At 34.2% G+C, this 18,730-nt stretch overlaps 1 protein-coding gene and 4 non-coding genes across 5 annotated transcripts; 2 read left to right on the top strand and 3 right to left on the bottom strand.

Annotated features, from left to right (window-relative positions):
* Positions 1-2,644: 2,644 nt before the first annotated feature.
* Trnas-uga lies at positions 2,645-2,726 on the bottom strand. Its single transcript has one exon. It is a non-coding gene; the product is annotated as a tRNA-Ser (tRNA).
* A 605-nt stretch (positions 2,727-3,331) lies between these two features.
* Positions 3,332-3,413, top strand: Trnas-uga. Its single transcript has one exon. It is a non-coding gene; the product is annotated as a tRNA-Ser (tRNA).
* A 2,254-nt stretch (positions 3,414-5,667) lies between these two features.
* LOC115446700 (homogentisate 1,2-dioxygenase) lies at positions 5,668-18,300 on the bottom strand. The gene is made up of 10 exons (XM_030173475.2): positions 18,152-18,300; positions 17,006-17,178; positions 16,401-16,497; positions 15,726-15,909; positions 15,208-15,328; positions 14,708-14,838; positions 13,216-13,370; positions 9,441-9,567; positions 7,013-7,194; positions 5,668-6,207 (listed from the first exon to the last, which is right to left on the bottom strand). Exons 1-10 carry the CDS (start codon positions 18,164-18,166, stop codon positions 6,073-6,075), a joined length of 1,320 nt encoding a protein of 439 aa, XP_030029335.1. The 5' UTR covers positions 18,167-18,300; the 3' UTR covers positions 5,668-6,072.
* On the bottom strand, positions 8,185-8,266 carry Trnas-uga. Its single transcript has one exon. It is a non-coding gene; the product is annotated as a tRNA-Ser (tRNA).
* Trnas-uga lies at positions 8,833-8,914 on the top strand. The gene has a single exon. It is a non-coding gene; the product is annotated as a tRNA-Ser (tRNA).
* Positions 18,301-18,730: the final 430 nt, after the last annotated feature.

The following is an 18,730-nucleotide window of genomic DNA, read 5'->3' as shown; positions in this document are numbered from 1 at the left end:
CTTACCACCCTGTGTATCAGGCGTCCCCTCCCATCTATGTATACGAGTATAGAAATTCGGGAAGCAGATTCGATACCTTGCTCACTGGCTTAGCTTTGTATAACTTGGGACGTATGTCAGAAAGACATAGCCACTACGACGTTAATCGAGAATACAGGACTAATCCTGGTGAGGTATGTAAATTGGGTATAAGCAAGCATAATGGAGAGTACGAGGAGACCCGTATAGATTGCAGGTTGATGACGAGCTTCATCTTGGAGAGTGGAACTCAACCTGCCACCACGAATCATAACGTTGTGTCGACCAATAAGTCCACCACTACTGTCGTAGAGATCACGAACGGCACTGGAAATAACGGTACTTCAAACACCAAAGTAACAACAGTGACTGAGAACAAGACGGTGGTAAACGCGTTGGAAGTGAAAGGACCTTCAATATCAGTCACACCCGACATGAAATGCTTCATGATTCATATTTCGAGGGACACGTCTATGACCAAAAGGAATGTAGACTGTGCTTTATTACAAATGTACGCGAAACAATCTATGTATCGAAACACTAGTGCACGCGTATTGCCTACATTTATTTTATTATCTGTAATCTATTTCTTAATATTGTAATTTTTTTCTTCGGTGCTTTGGTAGGGGTATATATAGTAATACCAAAGCTCACAGTTAAATACTTAAAACACTACTATAATTAATGTTAGTAGGATCTAGGAAATGAAAAATGTAAGAGCGTAATAAAAAGAATATTGTTTTTGAGATTGTATAAGTCTTATAAAAAAGTTTTTGTAACTAGTTTATATTATTTATTACGTGTTTTAATAAAATATTAAAATAAACTTTCGTTTTATTTTGTTCATGAGATTGTATAAGTTGCAAGTTATTTCAATTCCAATACATATTGATTTTGTTTTAAAAATATTTCCGATACTGCTAAAGCCGCGTTTCTGATGTGCTAGTACCTATTTGCTAATTGCGTTCAAGGTAATATGATATTTAGATTTAAGATCAAAATTAGGTACTTAAAAAACCTACAGCTTGAAGAGCTGAACATGACTAACTTTACTTTAAAAAATCCTTATATTAATACATTTATTAAACAAAGATTTTCATTGACCTACATTTGATACAATGGGATACTATTATTATATTATACGAATATTTCGTCGTATTGAGGCAGACGAATCTAATAGGTTATCCCTTATCATTAATTTCTTGTCTCGAAAAGATGTTATGGCAATATATTTCTTGCACGTATGTTTATGCATTCAAACTGCATGCAAGTTGAATGAACGCTATAACTTTTTTAATGGAAACATGGCCTTATAGTTGGCGTCTAGTCTCTGGCACGTCCTCGCGCCGCACTCCGAGATGACGAGACTCGATGGCGCCAAGGAAAAAAGCACTTTTCTACCTAGTCAATACAGGATGGGCGTTACTTTAGTACTAAACTAACTCAATTAACCGCTTTTTTACAGCCTGCAGTGCAAGTATCTCGCATTTAACAATCTCTTAGAATCTATAACGCAAATTATTAAGGCTTTTTTAGTATAAATGGCCTTTTGTATTAGGTTTTATGGTCTTACTACACACATACTCACGCCTTTGATCTCCGAAGGCGCAACTCGTACATCCAATGTCCGCTGTGCGTACTCCGTACTATTATGTGATTGAGGGCAAGTCTATAGCATACATGAATTCCAGGTCGTAGGCTGTTACTGAATATCAATATTATTGATTGATCTGGGATCGAACCCGAGACCTCGGCACTGTAGTCGTACCGTAATACAACTACGCTACCGAGGCATTTATATTACAGTTTTCATATAATAGTAAGAATAATGAAATAACTATTAAAGATCTATTACCAATGAATATGAATACTAAGTATATCTACACATAATTATTTTTTTCATTTTTTTAATTTTATTTTTCACACAAGACGGGTTACAATCATAATACATACTTAATGCTACAAATGAGGTTTTTTAACATTATTATAATTATAATGACATAAGCCAGTAAGTTGTGTTTCACACAAATATCCCATAGGGAGGAATTACAAGCGGCGATAAAATGATACTTGGGAACGGAGCAACCTTCGAGATACAATCAATAAACCAACGTCACACAACGGTGTTATTTTAGTCGTTTAACACTATTCTTAACCGACTTCAAAAAAAGGAGATTATCAATTAGACGTGTTTTGGTCACCCTTATCAATATATAGGTCAAGTTAAATTCTATTTTGGATTTTAGTGGCTTTTTGAGGCGGTTTATCTAATTCATATTTAAATATAGGTGTAAGTCAATATCTAATTAAATATTCTATTTCGACTTCTAGGTGACTATTACCAAGTAATTAGTGGGTCTTAAAAGCAATGGTTGTTTTTATATTAATTAGTACCGATTTGAGTTTGATATCGAAAATCAAGCTTTTGAATACATATATTTGAAATATACATCTATATTACTAAATAAAAGTAATTTTGAATTTTATAAGTAAAGCATTTATCACCGTGATAAGTGCAGAATTTGGCAAAGCACGAAATTATATTAGGATTCTTTGATCGATCTATTGGCATTCTAATTTCTCTGTGATATATTTTAAAGGAAATTATTAAAAATTCAAAAGTAATCGCTGAGGACAGGATTCGAACCTGCGCGGGTATAACCCATTGGATTTCAAGTCCAACTCCTTAACCACTCGGACACCTCAGCTACATCAACAAATGACGAATTTGCTAACAACATGATTTATTACGCTGCGTTTATTTACACAAGTGTTATAGTAACAATAAAGAATTACTATTATTTAATAATATGAAAAACCCACACAAATTAAATATAGATGGTACATCAGGTAGTTGAACTCAGAGTGTAACGGTAACTAGTTCAAATATGCTACCACAAAACTTATGAGTTCAAAATTGGAACCAATTAAATACCACATCTGTACAACACCGCTTTAGCACTGTTAGTAACTGTTATTGTGTAATATGTATAAATAAATAAAAAATCAAAAGATCCTATGCCTACTTAGATGAAACTCTATTTCATATTGGTCATTCTCGTGCGCCCTTTGCGGTACTTATTAAAAGAGTATGATCGATATGTATCCAACTTTAAAATGAATATTTAAGTATTAGACTACGATGACCTTGTAAAAATAATCGGTTTCTATTTTTAAATATTGCGAGTCAGTCTAGCAAATTACAAAGATAATGAATAAAAACACATTCATACTCGAAAATGAGACGATTTTATTCCACGAAACGTTTATACAGGTTATGATATCCTAAACTAATTCGTTACGATTTAATGTAGCTGAGGTGTCCGAGTGGTTAAGGAGTTGGACTTGAAATCCAATGGGTTATACCCGCGCAGGTTCGAATCCTGTCCTCAGCGATGTATCTTTTTACTGAACTACGAGTATTTTGAAGTAAGAGTAGTAGTGCGGGTATTTTCGGTCAAAAAAGGGAACTTACTATACTATAGGACGTAGGTATTATTGTACCTCATATAACGGAGAGAAATTAGTGTCAGTATTAAAAAAATACTACTTATTAGCTACCAGTTACCATAAATCCACTTGCAATACGAATTTCGAAAATAGTAGATTGTATTATATTTTATTTATAACGTATAAAAATAAACGATTATTTAAAAAACAGTGATTTATCAGAGACTATGAAAGGAAATAAACGCTTAAAAATGGAGAAAAAAATACAGGTCAAAGTAGATTTAGTGTTTCGATCTATACATTAAAATACATCTTTAAATACGGTATAATATTAGTAATATTAGCATTAAAAGAAAATAAAGTAGGCTCTACAGTGAAATCACAGACTTGGTGGTAGAGCTGTGAGCATCAAGAACGGGATTTAGAATACAACCACGACATTTTTGCCTCCATTGGTCTTATCTTTGTATCCACCAATAAAGGTTGTTATCTCATTTTAGTTTTCGTTTTTATGAAAATACTAAAATTTCTCCTCCTTTAAAAAAAAAAACTTTTAACAAAAAATATATCGCCTTCAAAACCGACTTAAAATAAAAAAAATATTTAACGTTATCTATATACTGGTTACCAATTTTGGAGTCGGTGCCTACTTAAAATTAAATATTACTTTCGTATTTTTTTTCGTGTATTTATCTAGCTTAAATAGCTAGGTTTTTCGATTAAAAATAAAATTATTTCAGAATAAATTCTATAGCGCGTGGCGCGACGCAAAGCGCTGTGCCCGTGACGGCGCTACATAACTTGTATTTGATAACTTACAGGAAAAACAAAGTTTTAGATTTTTTTTTGGTAGTATCTAGTTGACATTTATTAGTTACTAGCTTTTGCCCGCGGCTCCGCCCGCGTTATAAAGTTTTTCAGGCTAAAGTTTTCCGTTATAAAAGTAGTAGTTTCCCGGGTGCCTATGTTCTTCCCAGGGTCTCAAACAGTCTCCATACCAAATTTCATCTTAATACGTTGGGTAGTTTTTGAGTTTAACACGTTTAGGCAGACAGATGCAGCGGGGGACTTTGTTTTATAATATATTTAAGAACTTTTTAAGAGGAACAATCCCGTCATACATCATTGTTGCATAATTTTAACCGTTTACGCAGCGCACGCAATGGAAGCTCTGAAAACTAATAATTTTCCCCCGTTTTTGCTACATCTTTCATTACTGCTCCGCTCCTATTAGTCATAGCGTGATGATATATAGCCTATAGCGCTCCACGAACAAAGGGCTATCCAACGCAAAAAGATTTTTTCAGTTTGTACCGGTAGTTCCTGAAATTAGCCATTACTGCTCCGCTCCTATTGGATATAGCGTGATGATATATAGCCTATAGCGCTCCACAAATAAAGGGCTATCCAGCGCAAAAAGGATTTTTCAGTTTAGACCGCTAGTTCCTGAGATTACCCATTACTGCTCCGCTCCTATTGGGTATAGCGTGATGATATATAGCCTATAGCACTCCACGAACAAAGGGCTATCCAACGCAAAAATAATTTTTCAGTTTGGACCGGTAGTTCCTGAGATTAGCGCGTTCAAACAAATAAACAAACAAACAAACAAACTCTTCAGCTTTATGTAATAGTATAGATAATAAAACTATACGAATTCATGTTTATTTTTTATTTAATAACAATTATAACAAAGTGTGTGGAAGTAAGTAAGTAAAAGTAGGATCGGTAAAACGGAGTGGAAGTGAACGAAAAGATAGAAATAATCACTAACCCCCTTATTCATAGACGTTTTTTATCTAACGACCGAGTAAGGCTGTGATAACAAGTCTGTTTCTCAATGCTGACGGCATGGCAGTCTTCGCAGTGCGTAGACGTAGGGCCGTTGTGATTGGCTAATATTGAAATACAACAATAATAACCAATCACAACGGCCCTATGTCTATTATTATGTTATCACAGCTTTACTTCGTCCTTAGATAAAAAACGTTTATGAATAAGGGGGTAAGTAGATAAACTAGTCGTTAAGAATGAGTAATAGAATATTTAGTTTGACGTAGATATCACCAAAGTATGTTTCAGTATCAGGGATTAAGTTACGATACATATTTCGTTCACATCCATCGCTTAAACCAGGAAGGTAGCTACCGTAGGGCGAAGCGGTACAGTACTAGGGCCCCCAAACGCCGACCAGTCACCTTTTTCAGATCACCACTCTGTGATATCTAACAAAGCATGTTGCCTGTAGTGTTTGTATCTATTTAATAGATACTATACATTGTCTCACGTACACCAGTAGAGGGGGTCGCTGTTAATCTGTCAAGTCGAGACCGTCAATCGGTTGAACTTAAGACGAGCGCTTGCGTTTGACACTGTGTAGAAGTGAGCCAGTGAATAATAGCTAGTGATTTTTGTTGTGAACACCAAATTCACAAGGACAAACAGACACTACATTGCCTAATAAAAAGGTTAATTGAGTATTTTAAGGCCGCCATTGGTCATTTGGCCGCAAAGCCCATTTTTTGCACCTCGGCCTTTGTTTATCTTGCTACTCCACTGGTTTAAGCCCCGTTTTACGGTCGTAGTTAAACTTATTCAAGAAATTCACACATTAATCTTGTCAGAAAAGAGTTTGGGCAAATTCTGCCAGCACTCGTAATACTTGGCGTCCAGTTTCTGGCAAGTCTCTGCTCCCCACTTCGTGATGGCGAGGCTTAGCGACGATTCGAACATGAAAGCCTGTATAAAATTTAAAATTATTAGGACGGGTAGAATATATTGTGTTTTAAAGAGGCCCTAACCTCTGAACTTAATATGCATAGATATTCCTGTATTCATTGGTCTCGACGCATTTGTATTTACCTAATTTATGTTGAAGTTGTTTAAAGTCTTCGATGACTAAAATGTAGGTAACTATATTAAGTATAGGTAACTTTGTTACTATACATACTTATATTGATATTTTTATCATATTAAAGGTATCCATAATCACGTGTCCATAATCTAAACAACAAAAATAATAGTTAATATCTTATGTCGAAAAACATTTTTATTTACTAAATGTACCTACGTAAAATAAAATAAACTACCTACGCAACAACATTATGTTTTGTTCATAAATATATTCTAAGAAGAGAGAGAAAAATACAACAATTGAGACTTCAGCGTCGGCTTTCAATCAATAAGACTAAGTACATATCGCGCACCTCTTATGATTATTGCAATTCGCTGTATTTTCACATAGCTACATCACTACTATAATAAACAATGAGGATTGTACCTAGTGTTATACATTTCGAAATGTGTATAACATCAATAATGGAAAATGCAAAACTCCGCCTATATAAACATAACCTACTAACTACCCTTTTTTACTTATTTCCACTATTACCTGTAAACTGCGCCGATTTCCAAAGGATATTATAGCTAATGCAATGAGGACGCACTGTGCAATACACCGGAAATTAAAGTACGCGGTTTTATTTATAGGTTTATGGCGCTAACCACCCGAAAGGGGTAAATAACGTAATGATAAATATCCTACTTGAGTGCCTTCAGCGATCTTCTGCGGGTTGAGTTCGCAGTTGGAGGCTCCGTTGAAGCATTTGTCGTCAGGACCATGAGGGGTCATCATGGAGTGCAACGATGCGCCGCCCGGCAGGAATCCTCCTTCCTTGGCCTCGTATGCGCCAACAATCAAGCCCATGAACTCGCTCATGCAGTTCCCTAAAATTATATAAGAAGATAAGTTTACGTGGTTCCTAAGGTAGTAAAATCGTAGAGAAGAATAGAAAAACCCTGTGATTATTGACACAAAACCTTAATGGTAGACCCATGTTTTAGCGTATAGACAATTTATACGTCATGATCGGATACTTTTTGCTAATGAACTAAAGTTATCCTTGCTCTGGATTTTGACTTGTCCATTTTATAATTTACGCGCTGTGCAAACGTCATGTGGTTGTTGCAAAACATTTCATGGCTATTTAACTGTTACTAAAGTTGCTGAAGTAAACACCTTATTAAATTTATTATCACACCTTTTTAGAAATAGGCAGTGGTATTTCACTAATTATGAGTACTTGATAAAAAATGCTTTATGACAATCAGAATAGAGGAAGTAGGTTTTATGTAATATACCCGAATGCCGATATATCTTGGATAAAATATTACAATCTTGCAGAGGCAAAATCTAATGTCGAGTAATGTCAAAGGAGAACACCTTGAAATAAATTGTTTATAACAAAAGTAATGTTCGGTTTACGACCGATGGATTTACGATCGACGAGGTTGGTTGTATAGCATTGCAATAGGTAGGTATGTCACTACTTAAATTGATCTATTGGTTTTCTATGTCTTTTTTTAAAAACCAAAAGGTATGCGATTGATATAGATTATAGACATTTGAAATATACCTATCGCATCATGCAAAATAAAAAAAAAAACGATTCTTAAGAGGCAAGCATTTACGGTCACAAAAGTGGATAATGTCGCAGAGAGTAGAGAGAACAATACTATATTCTGATTTGTGTTATGTACATATATTTTATTTATGGATATATTTATGGACAAGCTTTAAGAGGTTGGTGAACTTCACTAACAGATCTCCCAAATGTATAATGGTAGTTCTGACGTCTTATTTCTTAGTAATGAAGAAATATTTTAAGATTCTTCGTTCCATGACTTAAAGGAACCAATTTAAAATTCAAAAGTAACCGCTGAGGACAGGATTCGAACCTGCGCGGGTATAACCCATTGGATTTCAAGTCCAACTCCTTAACCACTCGGACACCTCAGCTTCATGCACTCGAGACGAATTTACGAGCAACTTGACACAGGTTTATTTATACAAGTGCGTGAAGTCTTTCACTGAGTTACAGGTAACAAGAGAGCTTAATTTGATTACTCGTATACATACATATTTGTTTAAATGCGTACTATTCTTGTAAAATGACAATATTTAACATAAGGTTTTGCGTCGCGTCTTTGTAAATAAAGTCCCGATAATGGGGTAAATAAATCTTCCTTGAAGAAATTAGAAGTTGCGCATACTTTTATTTCCGTCTAATGATTTTATAAGACGCAATATCCAAAATAAGCTGCAAAAATCCTGTCCAATTAGGATTAGTAGCTATTCTATCACGCACGAGCAAGCAACCAATCAGACAAACATGAACTTAGTTATTTCTTATAATACTTATTATTTTGAACTATAAGCTACAAATTAGTGAAATAAATATAAAAACTAATATTAGGTAGGTATATGTTGTATAATACTCATGGATGGACCTCAGTAATATTCTCAAAGAGCTATATTATAATACTTTAGAAATGCCACGTACAAATTCATCACAGATAGATGTAGCTGAGGTGTCCGAGTGGTTAAGGAGTTGGACTTGAAATCCAATGGGTTATACCCGCGCAGGTTCGAATCCTGTCCTCAGCGATTATTTTTAATATTATATTTAAGTTATTCCTGAATATTTAACACATCATTAAATAAATTAAAAAACAGTCTGGTATTAAAATGGGTCTGGTATTAAATCTTTTGTCATTTTTTTAGTAGGTCTAATTAAAACTCATTCGGTGCTCAGTTAGAAACTCTGTTCAGGGTTAGTCGCAGAACATATTATAGATTTTTAAACTTTTTTTTTGTTTTTATATTGTCAAGACGAACTCCACTGCACCTAGTGTTAACCAAAATGGCTTCAGATAGAGTTTCAACGGTCGAGAGATGATTACCTCGCCAGTAGATACAATTATGCCGGGCTGTTCAAAGCCGGGCCTACATAGCCCGATACCGGAGAGCGCCGTACGTTTACTTATGTTGACTAAATATACTACCACCAGTAAAAAATTAAGGCGTTAAACGAGTACCCTAGGGATTGTAGAAATTAGGTTAAAATTTTAAAATTAACATTAACTTAAAATTTAATTTAAATTAATATTAACTTTGATAAAGTGATACATACTGTGATAATATGGGGGTCTGAAGGTGTGCTCTTGGACGGACCATCTTGGCGGAAAGATGACGAAGTCAGCAATAGCGACGCCGGGTTTGTTTGAAGGACACGTCAGCACCGTGAAGATCGACGGGTCCTGGCAGCATTAAAAATAAAGTGAGTTTAGTTATATTTTGGAACATTTAGGACCATTGAAATTGTAGGTGGATGGGAATTGTAGTTTTTATATGTAATTTTCTCCGTTTCAAAACTGAATTCGCAATATTAAATTCATATAGTGACTGCATTTCCACGGAATACAAAGTAGGTACCTAGATATTCAAGCCAGTAAAACCTATAAATTATGTAAAGTATCTGTGTACAATTTCAATCATATCTATTCAGCGGCTTACGAATTTCTCACAAACATCTTCACGAACTTTTTCATTCACAGTATTACGTTACTGACATTCAAGGTAACCTGTTGCTTACAAAGCGACCGTTAGCGCCTGTTGCTTGTCACGTAGCGTGTTTAAAGAAGGCTTGGGACAGTATAAATACATCAATCTCAACTTTGAGTTAAATCTCAAGAAGACATTTAGTGAACTATTGAATAAACCAGCCTTAGGCTGCCATTTGAGAGCTTGTGCGGCCAAGTTGGTGCTGTTACATAAATAAAACTCAACTATCAAAATCCATCACATATTGTGACTTAAAATCTGATGTAGGCTCATAGTTAATTAGATAGGTACTATCTTAAGATTTCGACCTAATGTGAGAGCGTCTCATTTGATATTGCACTTAAGAGCGAAACTGAGTTTTATGTATGAATATGGCCTCTATTTACTTGCAAGAGGTTTCTTAGTTGTAGAGCCAATTTTTACTTTTCAATGCAGACTATGACGAGAAATAGTAAAGATATCTGAAATAAACTATTCTTCCAAATGCTCTTCCTTTTCTTTAACTAATTACTTAGCTACCTAAGTAAATATTTTCGTGGCTTCCTAAATATATTACCCCTAATGGTCTAGTTGGGTGCGGACCCGATTACCGAGACGAATGTCCGCAGGTTCGTATACCAAGGGCACCAGTGATGTGACTTATCTAAAATACAAGTATTTGAAATACAGATACAAGATACAAAATACGTATTTTCATCTTGTATCCAAAATACTTTTTTAGAAAGGATATTGTATCTTGTATTTAAGGTGGTAGCTCAAGGTCCATTTTCATACATTTTGTTTCGGCTTTAATCTGGGTAACTAAACAAGTATTGGCAAGTAAAGAATTTAAATTCACGTCTAGTTAGTGATTAGTTCTCGCAGTTGAAGAAAAATGTAAAATAATTAATAATCATGGATATTTCGGCCTTTAAAATTTAATATGACGAAATTTTAAAGGCAGAAATATCCATGATTATTAATTATTTTTACATTTTTCTTCAACTGCGAGAACTAATCACTAACTAGACGTGAATTTAAATTCTTTACTTGCCAATACTTGTTTAGTTACCCAGATTAAAGCCGAAACAAAATGTATGAAAATGGACCTTGAGCTACCACCTTAAATACTTTTGTTTAGTATCTTAGTATTTTATAAATACTTTTTCTGATAAAATACTTTAGAAAAAATAGATATTATTTGGTGTCGTTTATAAAATAAATGCGTAGAACTGAACGAGCCGTTCTTGGACATACCTATACTCTAATCTGGGTAATCTGTGGTGCCGTTATTAATGTGAGGAAAAATTAATAGATAGCGACTCTTTCTCTCTACAACACCGGCTGTTATAAATAGTTATGATTGATTTGAAATGAAAGACCGCAAATATGGAAACGTAAGTTTTATTTTATTCAGCTACTTTATCTATTTTTATACTACATATACTTCCGTTGGATCCGATCCGTTTTTTAAAATGAAGTGGGTACCAAAAGAGCCTAAAGAATATGTAAAAAAACTTATCCTGACTGAAAAACGAAACTGTAGAAGGTGATATAAAAAAAGTCAAAGGTGAATCCTATTACATGTTATTAGAGGATTCTGATTCCTCTATTGCAAGTGGCGAAAACACGGGGTCTACTGCCAGCGCTGCTGACTTAGAAACACAGCAATCCCTTAGTAATAAAGACATAAGCCTAAAGAGCTTAAATACTTACCGTACAATAAAATAAAAACTTAAAATACATACTGTGGAACGACTCTTTTCTTTTGGTAGTATGATCATGAGGCGTCATCGAAGGAAAATGAGTGATAAGATGTTTGAAGAGCTGGTTTTGCTTAAAGTCTAACTTAAAATTAAAATAATTATTCTTGTGATCTATAATGATGATCTATAACAAACAAACAAACTTAAATTCAAATATTATTTTCTTACAAAAGTATTTGTATTTTTAAAAAGTATTTATAAGATACCTATTTTGTATCTAGTATTTCAAATACCTTTCTCGAAAGTATTTTGTATCTGGTATCTGAAATACTAAATTTAAAAGTATTTTGTATTTTGTATTCGAGATACTTTGTACAGGGAATTTTGTACATCACTGAAGGGCACACACGTCTAAGTTTTTAAAATTATGTGTATATTCTTTGCGAATTATCGCTTGCTTTACCGGTGAAGAAAAACATCGTGAGGAAACTTACATACCTGAAAAGTTGTTTATAGGAATTTTGAGGGGAAGTTTACCAATCCGCACTAGGCCAGCGCGGTGGACTAAGGCCTAATCCCTCTCAGTAGTAAACGAGGCCCGTACCCAGCAGTAGGACAGTATATAATACAGGGCCGATATTATTCTTACTATAAATATTTTTAGGTGTGACTTTCCATCAATAACGTTTGTCTTTTTACATTCGACATATTGTTTATTACGTAGTAAAATATTAGTCCTAAAAACGTATTGCGATTATTTTATTAGCTCTAACTCAGAGACCCATCTATAAGATCTCAAAAGTTCTCTACATTGCAAACTACCATTTGTTTACGACACATAAACAGATGAGTCCATTTTAATTAACTAAGTCACTAATTAACTAGACGAAGTTGCGTGACTGGAAAACGTTATGGGTTAATAAAATTCTGTAGGTCACGAATGTACTAAAATACCGTTTTGTTTACCATTTCCATGATAGATATACGCCATAGGATCATGTTTTTTAGGTTTTATATCTTTACTTATGAAGTGTCGGATTTTGGCTTGCAATAGGATAGTTTCCTATGTTTGATTTTTTACATTATTTTAAATGTAATAGAGAATAACACGAAAAAGATACTTATACATCTATAAAATTCGCATCTAAATTGATTGATAATAATAGCAGTTATACGTCTTTGAAATGTTGTGAGCAAAAGATGGGTGTGGCGGGGTTATTGCGCTGACTTTCCACGCAAGCAGTGTTTTGGCCGGCGACGGTGACGTCATAGTTTTCTATTTCTAGTACAGGTTGTTTACTATTGGGTTGATTTTGAAAATTATTTTTACGCTAGATTTTGAATGACATATATTTTTGATAAGTGAATTAGAAAGGTAGTCAACTACACTCTCTTTAGTTGTTGATAATATGATGATAAGACCGATTACTAACACAGATTTTAATAAATTAGATGAATCTTAGGGAGACTATCATATCAAGTTAATTCTGTCTATCCCATCAGGAAATTGGCCATATATAATTTTCTAAAGGTATATGCTAAAACGTGGCACGAAAATGACATATATCTACAGTGCCAAATTTTATTTATGTATAAATAGGGGGCTTAGCCTCGATCTATATATAAATATCATTTCTCTTTATGAATGAAAGTACTCACACAGTGGTCATAGAGAACAGCGTTGATGACCATAAACTTGTTGAGGTCGTATTTGTACGGCACGTAGTTGCCGTGCCACGCGACTACGTCGAACGGAGAGTGACCCTGCTCCGCGACGAACAATGCTCCCTGATATTTACTAATTATCTTGAAACCTGCGAAAAAAACAGTAAGCCCCAATGGAATGTAGACTGGCAGAAAGGCGTGCCATATTAATTTCTTTGTAACATACAACTGGTCTTTTGGAGAATTTGGTTCATGTAGGTTTTAACAATAATAGTTGGAGAATGTTACTTTTGGGAGGAAAATAATACATTTATTTCTTAATCCTGTAGTTTTATTATCTATACGTCTATCATATCATGATGTGGGCAGCTATTTACCATTTCATGAAAAAACACTGTTTATTGGAATTGTAACCTAAACACAAGCGGTTGACTACAAATGAAAGTGCCATTAAATAATTCTCTTGAAATTTGAAACAAAAACAACGATTTTCGTTCTACTAATGTTTATTGTCTATTTTTCAATACGAGCAACTTTAGGTGGGGTGGGAGTAGACGGGCGGATTAGACTGGGTAGGTATGTGACACAGGCGGTTGACATTTATTCTTGTATAGGTTAGCTTGTTTAGACTTCGAGGCGAATAATATTATGCTTTTATACGAAAGGTCACAAAACTTCTTTATAGAAATAGTCAACACTATTTACTTATAATTCAAAATTGGTTTATGTTTATGTAGAAATGGTATTTTGGGCTGGTGGATTTTGAAATCCTACTTACTTCATAGTAGAATTGGAGAGTGAAGGTTATAGAGACTATCAAAATGTAATTGTATTGTATTTGAGAACTAACTAACTGTATTTCATACTGTATTAATTGGTACATATCGTTTGCTCTTTAAATTTAGTTAAACCCAACTCTATCCAAAGTCACATCACACTAATATATTCTTAATTATTATTATCACTTCCGCAGTGTAAGAAAACTTGAAAGATTTCATTATGAATTCCAAGAAAACATGAGCTAATTCGATAATGTATCAAATTATCTAGTTTTTAAACCTTACCGCATGGAGAATAGGGTACCGGACTAATTTTTGTTCTTTACTATTATCAAATATTTACATAATATAAAATATAACACAGAAGGAATTATTAAAATCCGTTAAAAAATCAACAAGTTATAAGTCTTTGAATTTCGATGGAAGGGGTAATTAACAAGAAACAGAAAAGAGACGAAATACCCACTTGTGACGTCATCGGGAATTAAGACGCGTGCGAAAGAAAGAGATGAAGCGATATCCCCACATCGCGCCCACTTCTGCACATTAAAATATTTTAAATATGAATTACTCGCTCATTTTTTAACAAATTTTTATGCAGTTTTCGCAGGAGTGCTTCTTTTTCGTATTATTAACCATTAGATATAGAATAATGTACAAAATCAAGCATAGGCCGGTCCCCTATTGCGAGTAAAATGAGTGTTTACCTGGTATTTTTTCATCAATATAGTGCGCAACAGGCGTGAGAAAGTCTCTTGGGTTGGCGAGGCCGTTCGCTCCGATGGGACCAAGGTCCGGCAGTTTGAAGTGAGCATCAAACACTTCCAGGATATAACCCCTAAAAATATCCGTAAATAATCAATATATAAAGTCAACTTATCCAAATAATATGTGTAGCAGTTGACTTCCTTTTGCTGATGGTTTGTTACAAATATCGTTATGGTTTTTAATATAACATAAAAATTGGGTCAACGATTTTATATCTGAGAATATATTAGTCAGATAGGACGCTATTGCCTCAAGGCGACGATATGTTTTTATTCTTCTTTTTTAATTTACAGATCAGTATTTATTTTGTTTCAAACAAGGATTATATTCTACTATCAGTAAACAAATCATGCATCAGTTTATAGAAGTGGCAATGATCTTAGATTTGATTCACAATAAATAGATTTTAAATACAAATGAGTATTTTTTGGTTACTTACCTAGTAGGTCCGTCGACTGCAACAGCAAATCTCATGCCAAGTTGAACCACAGCAATCTCATTGGGCGCTACTTCCATTATACCAAACTCAGTAGTTATTTTCAGCTTACCCTGTTGTGGCACTGTAAATTGAAATATCGCAAAAAACTTTTGAATTTTATGCAAATAGAATATGTACGTTTATTAAAGTTAAAATAAAATGGAGATATTGTCAATGTTTTTATCAAGCCTGAGGTATGTCCCAATGTTGGGCAAAGATCATTAGGTACTTTTTGATACTTCGAAAGGTCAGGACTCAAGATTCAGTTGTGAGAGGGGAAGATGCTGATAGATGTAAGTCTCAATTACTTAACGATGCCTTTTTACTCACTTTAATTACTTTGACTTGACAGTATTTACACAACCGCATTTTCTCTTCTATAGTTTAAACAAGATTTATCTTATATTTCCCTTGACCCTTTGACCCTATCTTATGTGCCATTTAAGATCACGATTGAAAATCATTCTAAAATTACCCACCAATAAGGAAGTCCCCATCGCTGCTATAGAAAGCACTTTTATCCATGGAAGTGTTGCACAGGAACACGTGAATGGCAATGCCATTGCGGGAGCGAGGATCTCCAGCCCCGCAAACTGTATGCAGACCAGCGACAAAGTCCACTGGAGTGTCCGAAGACGGGATGTCGAAGGGAAGCCAACGGGACTAGTAATTAATACAAATACTTATTTTTTTTTCATTTAAAATTAATCGACGCATTAAAAATTCATTAATATAAGGGAACATAGTTTCGTGCCAAGACATTTTTAAGTCTTAAACCATAACCTAATGGATGCTGTAATCCAAGATGTTTCGAATCAATAAGTTCTGCGTATTGCCTTACCTACCGTTCGAACCTAAGAGCTCTTATTGTTGCCGCTACACCAAGAATCTGTTATTTACTTTTATCGCAGCAAATATTTATCACGACAAAACATTTTTCTGGTAAACAGTTTATTTTTAGCAACAAGATATTACGTTACCACGTAAACACTTCACAATTTTATACCCGTTTAAATAAATATTATTATGTTGAGAAAGGTATTTATTGTTTGCAAACATTTATGATGTCAAGATTAGCTCGTAGGTAATATCTCAGTATTTTCAACTCTAGTGCAATGTATTAAATGATACGTTAAATAAACAACTATATTTACCTGATTCGGGTCTGGTTCTTGTTCATCCCAATTGTGCGTGAGGTATTTAGCGGTATTTAACCTTTTGAATGGTTTGTGGATTACTGAAGGACGTATCCTGAAAACCGAGAATTTACTTATATCACACACTTCATGGCTTTATCAAGGAGTAGGCAAAGGTGTAAGGGCAATTCACTTTTCGCCAAGTGTGTTTCGACCCATGATGCGAAAGGCGAGCCCATTGCTATTTCCTAATTCCAGACTACGAGTGGATAGTGAGTAGATAAATCCAAAAATAAATTTGCCCGACCCGGCATTCGGACCGGGAACTCAGAGCAGAGGTCATACCGCGAACGCAATGCAACTACGCCACCGAGGCACCAGAATTTGTTTTACCACCTAAATAACACAATAAATAGAATGCGTGATGATTTATGATTATCCTGAGAATAGATATTTCATTTCTTATTATCACAACTTTTTGTTTTCACGTATTAAGTATGTAGATATTTTTAAATATTACTCTGCCGATTGTTTCTCGAACCTCTAGTCGAAAATGCAAAATATCCAGTTTTCCAGTTGATCCAGTACTTATATTCCATAGTACCCATAGCAAATTTACTGACCTGTATAACCACGAGCGTTTGTTTTCATTTCTTGGCGCGGTAAACGCAGTCCCGGATAACTGTTCAGCGTACAGACCATAAGGGCATCGTTGAGGGTTATTTTGACCTTCAGGGAGGGCGCCGGGTCTCCTCGGATCCTCTGATGCGAATTCTGACCCGAAGCCAGATAAGTACTAAAGGAAAAGAGTTTACCAAAAGCATTAATTCCTAGTAGATTAGACTGTGTGCTTCAACGCCTGTTACACTATTACTAACAACCGTTTTCAATAAACGATCCCAATTTCAATCTTCAATCCGATTTCGAAAATGAACCAATAAACGTAAGTAATTTGTACGCCTGTCAAAAAAATCTTTGTTCTGATTGGTCCATTTTGAAATAGATCGAAAAAAACCGATTGGGGTCGTTTATTAACGGCGGTGTGTCTAGGATAAATGTTCGGAAATAATATAGGGCGATTAAATATAAAATTCAAGATCTCAAATAAATGGTAATTAAAAGGGTATGTGCATTAACTATCTTATACGTTAACTGGTCTATAAAATTTACTCAAATATTGTGAAATGGGCACTTTATTTTCGCAATTACATAAATAGCTTATTTATTAATTTCTTTTTGTTTTGTTAAATGTTTATGTGCAGTTAGAGCGTTAAATGTAAGGGAAATTAGTAAGGAAGGGTACTGCAGCTTCGCAATTATAACTTAATCGTAGGTACTCTGACGTAACAGTAATTCATACTTTATTATGATGCAATTTTAATTAGAAGTTTTGATACACAAAACTATTTTAGCTACGTCTATAAATATTATTTAGAACAAGTTCCTGTTTCCCTTATCTAAAATATTGTAATGAAAATATATTCAAGACCCGTTTCACAAGTTATAAGTAAATTTTATTTGACATTTATCATATTAAACAGCTAATTTATAGATAGTACTCATTTTATTACTATTTATTTGGAAGCATAGATTAGAGTGCGGCTTTGTATTTCGCCTTAAAATTTATATGTGAATCAACACTTTATTTTAGAAGCAATCACTGAGTAGTATTTATAAAATATCAAATCAATTATTATTTTGTATGTCAGAGTTAATAGTAATTAAATAAAACACTTTTTTGAAATGCCACAAATAAAAAAAAAATATACCTTCAAGTCACTCATATTGAATCCCAGACAAGTTTTTCACTCTCAGATCTGATACGTACTGGACAACTTAAATATACGAAGCGAAGTGTTTACGACGCGACTGGTATGCAAATACAACAGGTTTGTTTACCAGATATGCTAGGTATTTGTAGACAGATATGTTCCGAACAGCCTTTATCACGGCTGTTGCAGATACCATTAATCGATGCTCATTTCGTCAAAGAGAATCCTCATTATCGAGATGTTTTATTTCAGGTCACGGCCATGAGGCTTATTGGGTACGATTTAAAATTATTCGATATTTTATTAATTTTGAAATATCTATTGATTAGTAGGTTTATGTATTTTGCTTTGACTACTGATCTAGGCATAAGTTACGTTCATGTAGGAAATCTTTAAAAAACAATATTGTCGCGATCAAATATTTAATTTATAAGTAGCAATATATTACTTTCGACGTAAATAAGACAATCTAGAACAATCTAGAAAATCCTCGCAATAACTATCAACATGCTACCTGTTCGAGGATTTTGAATGAACAGCAGTAGACCTGATCTGTATTATACAATATTACCAGAA

Source organism: Manduca sexta, chromosome 10 (genome assembly GCF_014839805.1).
Source record: "Manduca sexta isolate Smith_Timp_Sample1 chromosome 10, JHU_Msex_v1.0, whole genome shotgun sequence".
In the NCBI taxonomy this organism is placed as follows: Eukaryota; Metazoa; Arthropoda; class Insecta; order Lepidoptera; family Sphingidae; genus Manduca; species Manduca sexta.
The sequence above is the reverse complement of the archived record's forward strand: the minus strand, read 5'-3'. Positions and strand labels throughout refer to the sequence as shown.

What these genes read in the sequence shown, in the direction of transcription:
- LOC115446700 (XM_030173475.2), bottom strand. An exon ending in CGATGGGGACTTCCTTATTG is followed by an intron (nt 15,329 to 15,725) that starts GTGGGTAATTTT and finishes TTCAATTTACAG; the next exon opens with TGCCACAACAGGGTAAGCTG. An exon ending in CTGTTCTCTATGACCACTGT is followed by an intron (nt 9,568 to 13,215) that starts GTGAGTACTTTC and finishes TAATGCTGCCAG; the next exon opens with GACCCGTCGATCTTCACGGT.